This window comes from Hippichthys cyanospilos, chromosome 19 (assembly GCF_059441005.1).
Source record: "Hippichthys cyanospilos isolate Australia breed blue-spotted pipefish chromosome 19, RoL_Hcya_1.0, whole genome shotgun sequence".
Lineage (NCBI taxonomy): Eukaryota > Metazoa > Chordata > Actinopteri > Syngnathiformes > Syngnathidae > Hippichthys > Hippichthys cyanospilos.
Window position 1 is genome coordinate 4,486,632 of NC_142387.1, and position 15,739 is coordinate 4,502,370.

Genomic DNA, 15,739 nt, shown 5'->3' on the forward strand with positions numbered 1-15,739 from the left:
CCGCAGGTTTTTGTAAAAGAAAGAGGGATTTTATAAAATGAATCCAGAAACTGGTTTCAAACCAACAAAACAATATATTTTAAGGTTTTTGGATGCAATTTGATTAAAAAAAGATTTAAGTTTAAAATGTAATTGACTCAATTATATTCTTTTAAACTCTCGATTCTTCATGGCATTGATCTAAATTGGTGTCGAACTCCAGTCCTCGAGGGCCGGCATCCTGCATGTTTTCCGGTTTTCTTTCCCCAACACACCTGATTCAAATGATTAGCTCATTAGCAAGCGCTGCAGGAGCTTCAAAATGATCCCAATCATTTGAATCAGGTGTTTTTGAGGGAAAAGGTTTGAAAACATGTAGGATATCGGCCCTCGAGGACTGGAGTTCGAAACCTGTGATCTAAACAGTCTTTTCATGTAATCAAGAGGTATTTTTTTCCCATTCCTCAGATAGTACTTTCCACAAATAATCTTTATACTTAATTTCTGATTGTGTTAATCATCATGTCTTTGACAGACTTACCTGATTGTTTTGTTGACATTCTCTTTGGCATTGCTCTATCTAGTGGATCCTAAACGCGACCCCAGCCACGACTGTAGTTTCTATTCTGTGCGCCTTATAATATGGTGCACGTTAAATATGAAAAACTAGGCAATTCATTGAAGGTGCGCCTTATAATCCGGTGCACCGTATAGTGCAAAAAATACGGTAAGTCTGTGACCATGAAAATAGCGGCACAACCCGCCATTGGCACACGTCTTTTTAGAAGAATCTCTCGGACTATCACGGCGCTATCACTCCATGCCGACACCAAAGTGAAATATAAGCTCCACAATTGTGTTTGGACAACTGCTGTGCCGTGTAAGTCCATTAGCTTTTATCAGAAAAAGGGACAGTGATATACAGTACAAAGCGCAGTCATACCACATATTCCCACAAAATCTGTCAGTCAGGCTTTCATTATTCAGTATTTTGTGTGTATACCATACACTCACTTCAAGTTTGTAGAAAAACTCAGTGAACATTACTTTGCAAAGAGTCTTTTTCTTTTTATTTCTCCTTTGTGTTCAAGTACGGTCCTTTCTCAGCAGGGTCATTGAAGAAGCAAGGATACACAACAACACAACTCGCACCAGAGCCTGAGCATCTTCAGGTGGGATTTCTCTTTAGTCTGATCAGGGGAAAGACGGGCAGGGCGACATTGAGCCGCAGTTTGCACACTTAAGAGCAAGTGAACTAAAGTTGTTTGTACACCAAGTCATTTTTTTTTTCTCTGCAAACATTGCTTGCGCTTTAGTGACACGGATATCTGCACATAAAAATTATATATTTATAATAATATATTTATAGATTTGTCATTCTATAACAACAATTCATTCTAGTGATTTGACCGTGATTAGCAAAACCAGACTGACTGTTGGTAGGAATGCCTTGCGTAGACACTTATTTGTACAGAACCCCCCCACTCACACACACGCACACAACAGAGGCATACGCACACGACTTCACACATGCATGCATAAATACGCCCACCCGAGTTAATGTATCTACACACAGGCCGAGCACTCTGTCACCTACATGCACACAAACACACACTCATTCGTACACACGCCCGCATTTGCTCAGCTGACACAAAGGACAGCTCTGCACTGCACATCTAAGGAAAGTTACCCACAATTCCCAGCAAGCTCCAGATCAGGGGGCACGGCAACATAAAAATTACAAACAGCAGAGCGAGACATCTACTCAATGTCTGGAAACTGAGACAGAATGTCCCTTTAAAGTCATCCGGGATGGATCCAGAGTTTGGCAAGTTTTTTCTTGTCCTTTGTCACTTTAGTTTACATTGGCTTGTACAATATTTACTCCTGCCGAAGTGATGATGCTCCTCACCCAAGACAAGACGACCCCCCTCAAACACATACTGTGCTTGGAAATGTATTTTTTTTTTTTTTTTTTTAGGCAGTGAAAAAGCACTTTTTGCTTCAGAATCCGCATGTGTGCATTTCCATTTTCCAGCAAAATATTCAACTGAAGGTCAACAAACACAAATACTGCAAAGCTGGGATCGGGCCGACTTCCATCGAGGTGGATGAAGTCTCCTTCTTTGTGTTCTTATTTTACATCTTTTTGTTGCTTTTCTCATAAAATAAAATCGTACTCAAATAAATGTGGCGCCTACCATATGTGCAATACATTAAACAAATGACAAATCTAAAAAAGTAGAAAAAAAAAGGATGACATTCCTTGAAAATAAATCCAGAGGCTTCCATAGGCAAAACGGCAATAATAACAAAAAGAGGGCAGGGGATAAAAGCAGTGCTACGTTTAGGTGAAGTAGGAAAACCCCACTTTTCTCCTCCTGTTTGATGTGCTTCCGGTTCTTCCTTGAGAAACCTTGTGCAAGTCATCCTCTCTTGGTCCCGCTGCCTTCGACAAAAGGTCAGGACTCCTCCCGCGAATAAAAGCTCTTTACTCATTCGATTCCCATTATGCGGCCATCCCTCGCTCGCCTCCTCTTCTTTAGTCATCTCCCTGTGCTTTATTGTTTGCTTTCTCCCTCTATTTTTTCTGCCCACTGCTTGTTCTTTTTTTTGGGGGGGGGCTTTGCACACCTTGAACGCACTCACTTGGGCGGCGCTGAGATTAAAGACATAAACTGAGCGGTGGTTGGAAAAAAGAAAGAAAATGCATGCACATGCATTGTTTGTCACTCGCCCTGACGTCATGACTCTTTCTAGCTTTTGTTACGAGAGAGCGCAAACGTCCTTGTCAGGTGGTTCGAGATGACTGCAAACTTGATGTGCTTGGAAATAAAGAAGAATCCCCTCCACACACAGAAACACTTTTTAACCCCGCGTCATCATTCTAATTAGACCCATGAGTCAGGCGAGGCTGGATAGTGGCTGGTCTCGTAGTTGAGTTCGCTATACGGCCGCGACGCTGAATAGAAGTCTACATAGTTGCCAGTGGACTTGAGGCCCAGATGCATCCGCAGGTCCTCCCGTGGGTCCCGAGGAGGCCCGGCGGTGCTGGGAGGCTGCTGGGGTTGGGCCTGAGGTTGGGCCTGCACTTGGACCTGCGGCTGCGGCTGGCTCGGCGGAGGCGGCGGCCCCTGCTCCTCGTAGTAGGCCTCGTCGAAGCTCCTGCTCTGGCTGTGAGGGGGCGGCTGTGGAGGCAGGGGCTGGGGGAAGGAGGGAGGGGGCGGGTAGTGGTCGTAGTCTTTTAGCGCGGCTGTTGACGGACTGTCCTGCTGAGGCTGCGGGGGTATGGTGCAGGGCTGAATGGGGGCCTGCTGAGGATGCGGGATCGGGGAGAGGGGTCGTGGTGAGGTGCAGTGAGGGGGGTTAATGGGGAAGGTGGCAGGTGGGGTGATGGGAAAGAAGGGAGTGTTTATAAAAACCAAAGGGAAAAAGAGTGGTAGGCGCATGCTGCATATTCATTTCAACATGCACATTTATTTTTGGAGTTCAGAATGTGAAAAAAAAATGTCCAATTAGCACATAGCATGAAAGTAGCACTTTTTGGCCTTTTTGGGTCTGTTGACTTGATTGGGCCTCCCTGTCACGTATACACACAACTGCACGCTGTTTTAACGGGGACCTATCGTGGACATTCAACTTGTTGGAGCTTTTAACCATGTTACAATGTTAACTCTTTCCTTGCCAGTGACAAGAATTGTCGTCAGGTAAAATACTTGTCTGCCAATGTTTTTCTTATATAAAAAGAGTGATGACACCGCTCCTCTTAATTTTAAGCTTATTGAGCGATGTAGTACTTAAGCGTGACCAATTGATGAGTGTTACTCTCAATAGCTACAAAAGATGTCATCGGCGGGTTGCCTTTTCCAATAACGCTTGCCACTGAAAGAATTAACTATTTCAAGCCCGAGTTCCAAGCCCTCCTACCACCTGGGCTGACTAAATACACGCCCACATTACCCGGGCAGCCACCGACGTCGCCATACATATTTTACGGGGGCACGTGCCCCAGTATAGCTCTGCTATGCTCCAGGAAAAATTGAATTAATAAAAAAATAAAATCACTTAAGAGTGCACATCAAACTTTCTGTGGTACTTCATTGCTACAGTTTTCACTCAACATATACAATGCACGTGTGGCTAATTAATATGGTAATTTATTCACATGCAACGACTTCGGCTAATACATTAATACTTCCCTGTCAGTGAACAAGGGAGCATGTGCGAGAGAGAGAGAAGGAGAGAGAGCGAGAAGGCGGGGCCACGCGAGTGAGCAATGACAGATTTTGAGCGAGAAATGAAAGATTTTGCGTACCCTCTCTCGGTCAACTTGTACACCCTGCGCGCTCAGCTTGGCACACACATTACGAATGTGCTACAAACCAGCCAATCAAAGCTAATAAATGTACTTTGATTGACTGGTTGATCTCCAATTAAATTGCTTGTTCCGTTCACACAGTGAAATTACGGTAATCAGATTGTTGTTTTTAGACTTGTAGAGAGGAACAGAACATATTGTCAATAAAAATTGGGGGACCACCCCTTTAAAAAAATAATATCAGAATCTGCAAATGGGTGAGTTTTGTAGGTAGCATTTTGGGTTCCGCTGTATTTTTGCAACAGGCTACATGTGTTCCTCAACCATTTGTGTTCAAATATGAATTGTTTCTAAAGCGGTATTGACTTATCCAAATCGTTGGCATGTAAATGGTGTTTCTAATGATTTATTAGCATTAAGCTATGTAGTTGTTTTAATTCACAATGCGTACTTCAGTTGGTTTATGTTTAGTTTGACAGCAAACCTCACCTGAGAGTTGCATTAGGATAGATGAGTTGATGCATTTCAGTACTCGCTATTTGATAAACCTCTCTTTATTGTGAAGTGAGTTGGATTGAGTTTACTTACAAACACTTATTTTAGTATCGCAAATGCAGGTAAAAACAAAATAGAAAAAAAAAGTTGTACCACAACAATCATGTATGTTGGATGATTCATACCTCAGAGCACCTCTCGACCTTTATTTAACAAAAAGTGTATGCCTGTGTAGGGTTGTTATGTATATACAGTAGCTTGAATGGAGAGAATACCAGGCCTTTTTTTCACAACGCTAGACATTATATTGAGGTGAGGCCTATATTTATTTGCAGGATGCAGCTGGACATGCTTTTGTGGATTAAAAATACCGTTATGCCTGTAGAGCAATGAGAATGGAAAATGTCACTGTTTCTTTTTAGCGCTTTCAGTTTTTGTGGACTTTCATTATCATTACTGACATTAAAATGCAAAACAGTGCCTATAGATTGCATACACGGACACATGATCTCCTATCAAATTGGTCCCCATGGGAAACCAGTATTCATAACAGTTCCGCCCACGGGTGAATGACATTGAATGACATTTTCTATATAAAAACGTAACTAATAAATAAAACGTTGCCGTTTACTTGACCGAATATGTGCAAAATCTCTCCCGAACTAAAATGAAAATACATGGATAAGGTTGGCAAGTATTTACTCTTGGTCTAGAGGTGGTACGAATGTCTTCTGTCGTCTCAATAAATGCTTAGAAATGCATCATTGGAAGAAAATAACACTTTGGGGGTTTTAGGGTGAGAAATCAGCATTGTAGCATGGTTAAAAGCTCAACAAAATTGACTTTTCATCATAGGGCTTCTTTAGAAATGAAGATTTGTGCTAAGTAGCTCACCTGGTTTGGTTTGATATCATCACTGGCAGTCAGGTATGAATTTCGGAACAATGTAGATGTTCCACAGGACACTTGAATGGAAAAACAAAACAGATAAATAATAGTAATATTTATGTGTGAAGTAGGTTTAAAAATAAAAAAATAAAGGCTTTATTTAAATTTAATTTAAGGATTAAGGGCTGAAAATAAAAGAAAAACACAATTGATGGGGCATTACACAAAAAAGACAACAATGAGAGTAACTGGAATAAAAGGCCCACCAGACATGCATGCGCACACACAATCATACACACCTGCCATGCCATCTTTCCGGGATGTGTGCTCGCCTTTGTTACTATGGAAACCGGCGTTGGTTGCTGTGGAATCGTAGTCTATCTTGCGTTCCTTCAGACTCATCATCTCCCTAGGAGAGGCCGGAGCGCTTGCTACACACACACACACACGCACAAAATAATGAGGGCATTATGAGAATTCACACCTCTGCATAACCATAATTGTGCACGCATAAACATTCTGACCATCCAAAGTGTCTGATCATTATTCCACATTTACCGTATATAGGTTCAACAACTAAACACCCATACAAACTGCTTGTATGACTATGTTAACAAAGCAAATTGTATGAAGTATAAAATTATTATCTGCACAATGGTCTGACTTATTTTTGAAAGACAAAAATCCCGATTACCATGAATCACCTGACTAGTAAAACTATTTCTAATGAATAAAAAGTCTTCTCAATGCCAATGGGCATCTTTAATATGCGAATTTCTGCAAATCGTGGGCCACCCTGATACCTATCCCACACAAATAGCAAGGGTAACGATAAACAGATTGTGAAATAAATAACTACATAAATTAATAAATACATACTGTACATACATACATACTGTTTGGTTCCCAGAATACATTGCATGACACAATAATGCATTTAACTGAGTAAGTGGCACGGTGGCACCGGTTAACAAGTCCGCCTCACAGTTCTGAGGTCTCAGGTTCGCCTCAGATTCCAGTGTGGGCTTTCTCTCGGGATTCCGGTTTCCTCCCATATTCCCCAAAACATGCACAGTAGGTATATTGGGCACTGGAAATTGTCCATAAGTGAGCTTGTGAGTGTGAATAGTGTACAGCTCAGGCTGTACAACGCCTACCGCCTGAAGACAGCTGGGTTAGGCTCCAGCATGCCAGCGCCTCGAGTGAGAATAAGCGTCAAAGAAAATGATTGGTTGGATGCATGACTTTTGACATTTTTTTGGTCTTATATATATTATATTACCACATTTATGCTTGATTCTTGTTGCAACATGTTTGTATTTTTACACGGTGACTTTAGTTTTTGTGTAAGGTAATGACATTCAGGTTGATTCCTTACATTGCTCACCTAATCATGGCTTGTAAAAACTAAGATTTGCTTTATTTTAGAAACTCAAAATGACCTTGTAAAAAAACTGCTATTTAATAAAGACGTCTCCAAGCGTCTGTCCGCGGCCTGGTACTGGATCAACTGATGCCGGGCAACATGGGCCGCACCTGAAATAATGATGTTTTGGAATTGATTTAGTTTATCCTTTAACACTTCATTCATTTGTGCTTTGTTAGGCTTGATTTTTGTTTTTTGGCGCCACCTCTGGCCATTGATGATATTACATTTTGTAGTGAGGAAGGATGGTGTGGCTTCAATTAAGAGCAGTCACATGTTGTTCTGTCACTCTGTGAAAGTGGCCCACAAGTGTCTGTAAGTTGTACGTTCTTTGTAAGAATGTTGTTATTTATGATAATATGCCCAGAATTTGTTTGTTGATCCAGAATCTTGGGGCTGTGGTTAACGTGCTAACTAATGTCAGTTCTTATCTTCGGCATGTTATACAATGCTGCCTGGTATGCGTTTAGCTCGTTAGCATCTTTGTTTGTGCCAGGTATTTCCCTGTGGTATATGTTAGCATAGGCAAAGGTTTTGCATTGATAACTACTCATTTATATCTTATTAATGCTTTGAATTGAAATGAATATCATTTTTTACGCAGTTATATGCAATGAATAACATTTTAACTCAGTTATATGATTGATTTAATTTGTATATATTTTTGTACATTTTGAGGCTGCCGCCTCAATATGTGCCCCCCCCCCATTGTTATATTACCTTTTTAGCACACACAACTCTATTCCACACACGGATGCATAATTGCACAAACAAGTACAATCTTTTTTTAACCCGTTTCACTCACTCACTCACTCACTCACTCACTCACTCACTCACTCACTCACTCACTCACTCACTCACTCACTCACTCCCCCCCTCCCTCCCTCCCTCCCTCCCTCCCTCCCTCACTCACTCACTCACAGCATTGTAATGCCCTTAGCATATCCAAAATGCTTAGTCAGTCCCTGTTATCTTGACACATGGGATTGCCAGAATGCTGCCTACCTGCGTGCCCGCCGAGTATCAGCCCACTCAGTTTGCTTAGCTAAACATTCCTGTAACTACTCCACATATGTGTAGTGCATTAATGCGCCGCAAGATTAGCCAGGGGCTTCAAAGTGAAGGACACTCTAAAAATACGCAGTCTGGAACAGCTCAGTCTGACTTTGCAGGTAACTGTGCAGCTGCAGTGGTGGACAACTTACTGCATCATATTCAGAGGTTTTATTTTGCTACATTGTTTAGCTAAGGGCAAAAACATGGGAAAAGGCATTTGGTATGATATTTATATACAGTACAGCTTGAAATTATAAACATGACATCAAACATATTACTGATTGAATACTCCAAAATTGATACGATTCAGCAAAGCATTTCAGGAAAAATATGTTGGAATGGTCAATTAAAAAGTGCTCTATAAAGTAAGCACATTGGATATATTTTCCCAATACGCTTATATGAATATACTTCCTTTGTACAAGTGAAGACAGTTTCTCATTTCAATGCAAGACTCCAAAATTAAGGACAAAAAAAGCCTTTCTTCTCCTTGGCGCCTCTCTTATATCATGATGACAGCAGCAAGGCAAAACTTTGCAGATAGAATAAAGGTTTTTAAACAGATTTTCTGAAGTGTCTTTAGAAATTCTCTTTCTCTATTTGAACACAAAAGGAGTACTTATTACAGTCCAAGTCCTCTGTGCTTGACATTTAGAAGCAAAAAAAAAAAAAAATCATCGCTTATCTACCTCCCAGACTGTATTGGAGGCACACACACGCTAAGCAAGTTCAACTTTGTTAAAAAATGGAGCTTTAAACTTATTAAGAACATTACAAAGAACTACAGTGGATTGGGGTGGCCAACACAATGAAAAACTACCCAGTCTATTGTACTGATAGCCACAAAATAATGGAACGCCACTCCACCATGAAAACAGCCATTCACAGCATCTGCCCACATATTAGGCTCAGCTACACTCCTTGGTTTGCTTTACTTAGCCCCTTTTCAATACCATCTTTGGCATTCTTACACTGTGCTGGCAGACACCTAAGAATTTGAATTCATTATGTTTTACCACTTCCGTAATTGTGCTGGCTACTAGCAATCTTGAGCTCACTGCTAGGAAAATAGGTGTTCTCAGAGACAAGCTATTTTTCATGACATGTATTGCAGCTTAAGAGCATTAACAATACCCATAAACCTGTAAAGGCATGAATTATATTTCTAAACTACTGTATATCATAACTAGAAAACTGCTTGGTTGGTTAGAACATTTAAAAGAAAAAGTATATTTTAAATGATTGTACCCCTGGTGTATAAAAGAGGATTGATTTAAATCATATTAGATTCTTACTCTCATTGCCCTCAGTGTCTGGCAGCATTGTTATTATCCTCATTACAATAACTAAACAGTGTGAAGTCCTCAATTAAATTATTTCATTATACTGAATATAAAACTGATTATTTGAATAGACCACAACAGTTTGGTTTTAGAAAGTACAGGATATATTTGGCACTAATAACATTTTTGAGTAAGAATCTAAAGTTATAGAATCACTTTTCAACTTCATTCATGTCTTCCCATTTTGCCTACCTCTTCTGTCTAACTTTCTCATTTTCAAACACACACACGCATGCACACACAATTATATTCTTTTGCTGCCAGAATGTTCCAAGCTAGTGCTATGTTAACACAATATCCTACTGAGCTGTGAAGTTGCCAAACATAGCAAATATCAATTTTTGACAAAAATGTGGTAAAATGCAACTGAGACGACTTATTCTTTTTGAGTAACCCGTTTACTGGTTTGATATATTGATGGAGAAAATAGGGATAAAAAAAGAAAAAGAAAGTTGCTGTACAAGGAAATTCATAAAATGTATCAAAAAACAGGGTGGTGCAGGCTGGAAATATTTTCCCAGCGTGCACTGCTACATTCTGACCGTGTAGAAGCTCAGTGTGTTCTCCTTCAGAAATTGCATTCGAACAAATGCGCAAACATTGGCGAAAATTTTTTTGAACATGTTCAAAATGTCATCGCAAATTTTTTTTTGCCATTGTTTGCGCATTTTGAACATGTTCAAAATGTCCGAACGCGTCGACGACCAATTCCGAACCCTGATGAAACACAAAAACATACAGTGAGAATATGCAGAACTTTTTTTTTTTTCTCAAGCAACAACTGTTCCCTTGGTATTTGTTGTCTGTGGGTTGGTATGGGTTGGTATTGCGGTTTTCTGTTCTTTTCTGTTTTGGGCTTTTATAGTGCCTTTCCGAGTTGTGTTTGTTCTTTTTCATGTGTTTAAAGATGTTTTTTTCTCCCCTCGCATCAGTGTCTCATCAGTTGATTGCATACACCTATCCTTGTGAACCTGTATCACTTATGTCTTCCAATCAGCTCCTTGCTCCTATTGTGTCATGCCCAGGTGTTGGTGTGGGTTGGTATTGTGGTTTTCTATTCTTTTCTGTTTTGGGCTTTTACAGTGTCTTTTCGAGTTGGGTTTGTTCTTTTTCACGTGTTTAAAGATGTTTTTTTCTCCCCTCGCATCAATGTCTCATCAGTTGATTGCATACACCTATCCTTGTGAACCTGCCTCACTTATGTGTTCCAATCAGCTCCTTGCTCCTATTGTGTCATGCCCAGGTGTTCCTTGTTTGTCTTGCCAGTTTTGAGTGTATTTAGTCTCCTGTCAAATTGTCAATGTGGATGTTGTTTTCCTCCCTGTTTTTGGTTTGTTACTTCTGTACATCTGTTTTTTTTTATAGTATCTTTAAACTATGTACAGTATATCATTTGACACCCACATATATCATTTGACACTCCTAGGGTGGATTTGTTCTGGGAGGCCACCTGTCACGCTTATAGATGTTGCCATCACCCCTGGTTACAGTGCCAGTCTAGCTGGGAGACTTGTTCTATCAGTTCTAAACACAGCAGGATCCCCACGGCAACCGTGGTGGACGCAAAGGTCTCCTTCTCCCTCTGTCTATCTGCCAGCAACACTGCCTGACACCTTCCCTACAAACTCGTTATGTCTTTCCTGCCAATCCCCTAACACACACACACACACTTTCACTCCACCATCATTACCCCCTCTCCTTTGATCCATCTCTAGGGGGCCAAATCATGGAGCATATGCAGGCAGAAGATACAGATGCGCATTCATGTGTGTGCGATCAGAGGGAGAAGGGACAAGAAAGAAGGATCACTGGAAGAGTAGAAGGTGGAGGAGAGGTGAAGAGATGGGACACATTACACCCTCACAAACACATGCACACAGATATGATGAACACTTCAATGTCAGTGTCCAAGGTCAAAACCTCATCCCTGCATTAACAGCCCTTTAATACAAAATTCTTCTGTAACACTTTGTTTATCATCCCTCTCTTTGCTGCTGCCGCCGCCCCCCACCTCCCCGCACACACATTAATACACGCATGGCTCCCTTGCTGGGTCCTTGAAGACCCCTCTAAGCTGGGAGGAAGGAAAAGTACTTTTCTGCCTCATCAGCCTGCTAAGCCTGATGCGGAGAAAGCGTAGCTAAAGACTCCTTGACAACGGATGCTAACAGCTAATGCACACTTTGCAAAGCATGAAAGCCACTGGACTCAAGCTAAAGGCTAATGGTAATCATGCTTAAAGTCATGTGGGTGGACGGTAAGAACAAATTCCAACAGCTCTTCAGTCTAGATGACAGCAAACTGACCACTAAGTGTTTACTGCTTCATCGTTTTCATTTCTAATGGCAAATGCAATCCAGGATGCTATTTAGGATTTGTCAATATAAATCATTTTCAACATATGCGCAGCACAAACACATGTATTATAATGGACGTATACTGTAATATTGGCGTGAAAAAAAACTTCACTTCGGTATATGTAAATATACAGAGCAAACCAGGAAATGCCAAAAACACTTAAGCTACTGATAAATTACCATTTAAATGTATATTTTTGACAGGTGTCTTTTTCATTTGGAGATAACAAAAGGAAGTGGCAGAAATGAACATATTTAGAAAGAGACTGTTAATACAGGCATGTTTTAGTTTCACAACTACACAGTTAAAATGTTGTAGTTGAAGTTCATAGTATATTACTGGTGTTCACACAAGTGCTTAAAATCTTAAAACAACTTGTTACAGTACACAGCTACATAAATCTTTTTAAATCTTTTTGGTTTAAGATGACAGTATGGGGTTTTAACTTATTTTTTGTAATTTCTCGCCATTATTTAGACATTCGTTTAACAAGCCCAAAAATGGATTTAATGTATCAATTGCCAGGCTATGAAAACATATGGAGTTAGCTTGCTTGCTCTCTGTCTTGTCATCAGGCAAAGCTTAGATAATGCCATGAAAAAAATGTCAGCATACTTATTATAACTGTCATCTAATCCAATGTGTCCACTGGAAAAAGTTATTCATAAATGACCACACTGCATCTTGACCAACATAGATCATTTGTATATTAGAATGCAATATAAGGTTCAACATATCAAGAGGGTTTTCACTCTATGGGTCAGCTCACATCAATTGTTACCAATAAATGTCTTGTAAAAGAAAATGAAGCGATGAGAACACGATCATAAATTTATCTGTATTATGAACACACAAAAAATAAATGAGAAAAGCAATCAACCATTCACTATCAATCAGATGTATCCCATTGGTGGGGTGCAATAAAATACCGTAGTTCAGAAGAAACAAAAATTCTGTTAATAACTGTAAATCATATTAATAAACTACATTTCATCTCCCACAAAGATCAAGAAAAAAGATCAAATGCAAAAAAGAGAGAGCCTTAAAACATTAGCACCAAAAACACCGTAGATGGAAGTCGTCAATGCCTATGACACACTTTTCATGAGTCCACGTGGGGGAAAAAAGCTGATTTTTCCCCTGTATTTTCCTTTAAGTACTTTAATAGTTCAAAGAAGACTTCTGTAAGAAGCCATGAACTCTGCAAGCTCCCAAGCAATGTAAAATTGTACAAGGTTAAATTTAGTTCAAATTAAATATTAAACCTTAACTTGAATGACTTCACGAAGAGAAGAATTTCACTGGATAAAAATACACTTGGTGCAATTATGGTATGACGACGACATCACTGCTCACGCAAAGCCTGCACAAGCACACTATCATAATATTTGCATGTCGTTTACTCACCTGAGCGGTTGTTTGGGGATGTCCTGATTGGGGAAACAGAGGGCGTTCGAGAGGAAGAATATGGTCTCTGCCGGTCTCGCTCTATTGTGGAGGCAGAGCCCACAAAGTGATACTGGGAGTAGCCATCCTGCAATAAAAATACACAAGAGGAGACACTGATAATGATAAGTGATAATAGAACATAAAAGGCATAGGACTATGTGCAAGTATCGGTATCGGACCTATACCTGGCCTTATTACAGTGAATACATACTGACGTATCTTGCGGTGATAAAAGAATCGGCCTCTCTCGTTGGAACCGTTTTACAAGCACAAACAAAAATATTTTAAATTAGAAAATTGCCATTCATTTTGTGAAATTTGAAGGAAAATTCTATATTTGAATAAGTAGGCTTTTGTGTATGTAGGCAAACACAGGCTTTTTTTCTCCGAAAGAAAGTAAAAACTTACGGCATATATTACTTGTTCATTAGTCTAGGATACTTGGAAAGTTAGTTAAAATTTTCAAAAAAGGTCACAGGCCCTGGGATTAATAATGATAATAATAATAATAATAATAATAATAATAATATACATGTCCCAGAGAAGTCAAAAATATCACCGAACGCCTACAATACACAGGAACCAGTGTTATCTATAATAACACACCTATTTAGCATATATTTTCAATATATTTCCGCAGAAGAAATTGTACAACGCAACCAACCTTGTTGACAGTTGAGCAAGCACTGGCTTGTTGTGTAAAGAAAAGTTGCTAAATGCCATTCAATTTTGTAGGTAGATGTGTAATGAACTGCTGAGATGGCATTTAATCTTATTGCTTCCATTCCTATACCTACTGAATTTTTTTTTGAAAAGCTGTGGGATGCACTGTCCCAATAGGACTGAAAGGGTTAATAAAGTCCATTTGAAGTATTTGGTCAAAACATGTGGCGTTAGAGAGAGAGGGAAAAAAAGTTTGTAAAGGCACCATAACAAAAAGTTAGATAGTGTGTTCATTCAATGATGTAAATAAAATTATTATTACTGTTAAAAAGGGTATGAGGTTAAACACAAATCCGTTTAATCTATGAGGAACCGAGCCACTAAATGGCCAGTTTGTTGAAAAAGCAACAGCTTCATTCAAACAATTGTCCCTTCTATTCATCCCCAGCTGTCCGTTCCAAAATGTACTTTTAGAGCCAAGAATCAACATAACCACATCAATCACGTCTTTTATTATCAAAAATTATTCTCAACGCAAAAAGCGGGGGAAAAAAAGACACCCACAACACAACTGGCCAACACAATTGTAGAGATTTGCATCAAGCCTGAGCATCGCTTTATTACTTTACTGGCAGGGACATTTTAACACAACAAGTTGGCATGAATAATTACGGCAAAGCCAACGGCTTTTCTCTCTCTGCGTGTATTAGTTTAGCAGTGATTGGAGCAAAGCACTTTTCAAAAATGGATTATGATAGTCTGCAACAATCACAGAGCTGGAACCCAATTCAATTTAGCATTAAGATAATTGGCTACCTCTGCATACAAACCGCAAGTAGATGATAAAAATACAAATGGAGATGTGCTCCATCATTGCTTTGCTGTCTGGGGGGCATGTGAGTAGCAGTGGGCTTGGAACGTTGGGGCTGGAAGTGGTCGCGGTGGTGGGCTGAATCATTTAAGTGGAGTAGCTGGAGAGGAGGAGGAGGAATTAGATGAGGTAGAAAGGGAAGGGGGGAGGACGAGGGAGACAAAAGATGACAGGAAGTAATGAGAGCGGGGAGAGTAATGGCGGGACAGTAATGAGCGAGGCAAGCAGAAAGAGATACAGAGCAAAAGATCAAGAAGTAGGCTGTGTCCTCCATTGACTTTCCCGCCAAAGCAATGAAGACAAATAGAAGTCGGCTCCTCTGACAGCCAATGCGTCAAAAGGTAGCTCCATCCCAAATATCCATACTCTTACCGTGTATCCATCGGCTCACTCTTCCTCCCAGCCAACACGCATCTCATTATTAGCCATGTAACCTCCTGATGGTACATGCCGCCACCCCGCAATTGGACACTGTCAAAGTGTCATGTTGCTCAAATGAACACAGTCACCGAGTATTGAATAATGAATGCATTTCGCTGTGAGCGATGGGAGCAATCTGCCGCCCGTGGATGCGGATCATTCATCGGGTCCTCCAATTGAGCCGCGAGGGTTTTTTAGGGCGCGTGCGAGCCGCAGGAGGAAGGGTTAAATGTTCAGCTGATTTAATTCACAAGTGATCATAGAGCAAAATACAATATGGATTTCTTTTGCCAAGGTGGAATCAGTGAGCACATCTGCTTCACAGTCCTTAGCACATTCACCATTGCTCTAGGCTGATTTTGAGTTTTTAAAGTCTTCCACCGTAGATATCTTTTCTCCCAGTCGCATCACTCTTCCTCTCACCCACTCTCGTTGATTCTGATTGACTCTCATTAATGCACATATGCCATATT

The 15,739-nt window shown here is 40.2% G+C and overlaps 1 protein-coding gene across 5 annotated transcripts in view; it reads right to left on the reverse strand.

The window, feature by feature from the left end:
- Positions 1–1,026: 1,026 nt before the first annotated feature.
- Positions 1,027–15,739, reverse strand: part of ctnnd2a (catenin (cadherin-associated protein), delta 2a) — a 243,524-nt gene continuing 228,811 nt past the window's right edge. For 2 of the 5 annotated variants that reach the window (XM_088402108.1, XM_088402106.1), the window contains exons 22-25: positions 13,271–13,397; positions 5,980–6,111; positions 5,687–5,757; positions 1,027–3,290 (exon numbers count right to left, since the gene is read on the reverse strand). In XM_088402108.1, the coding sequence (XP_088258234.1) occupies positions 2,871–3,290; positions 5,687–5,757; positions 5,980–6,111; positions 13,271–13,397 (750 nt within the window). In that variant the 3' untranslated portion in view covers positions 1,027–2,870. Of the gene's footprint in view, positions 3,294–5,686; positions 5,758–5,979; positions 6,112–13,270; positions 13,398–15,739 lie in introns of all 5 variants that reach the window. The other 3 variants (XM_088402107.1, XM_088402105.1, XM_088402109.1) reach the window with 2 other exon arrangements.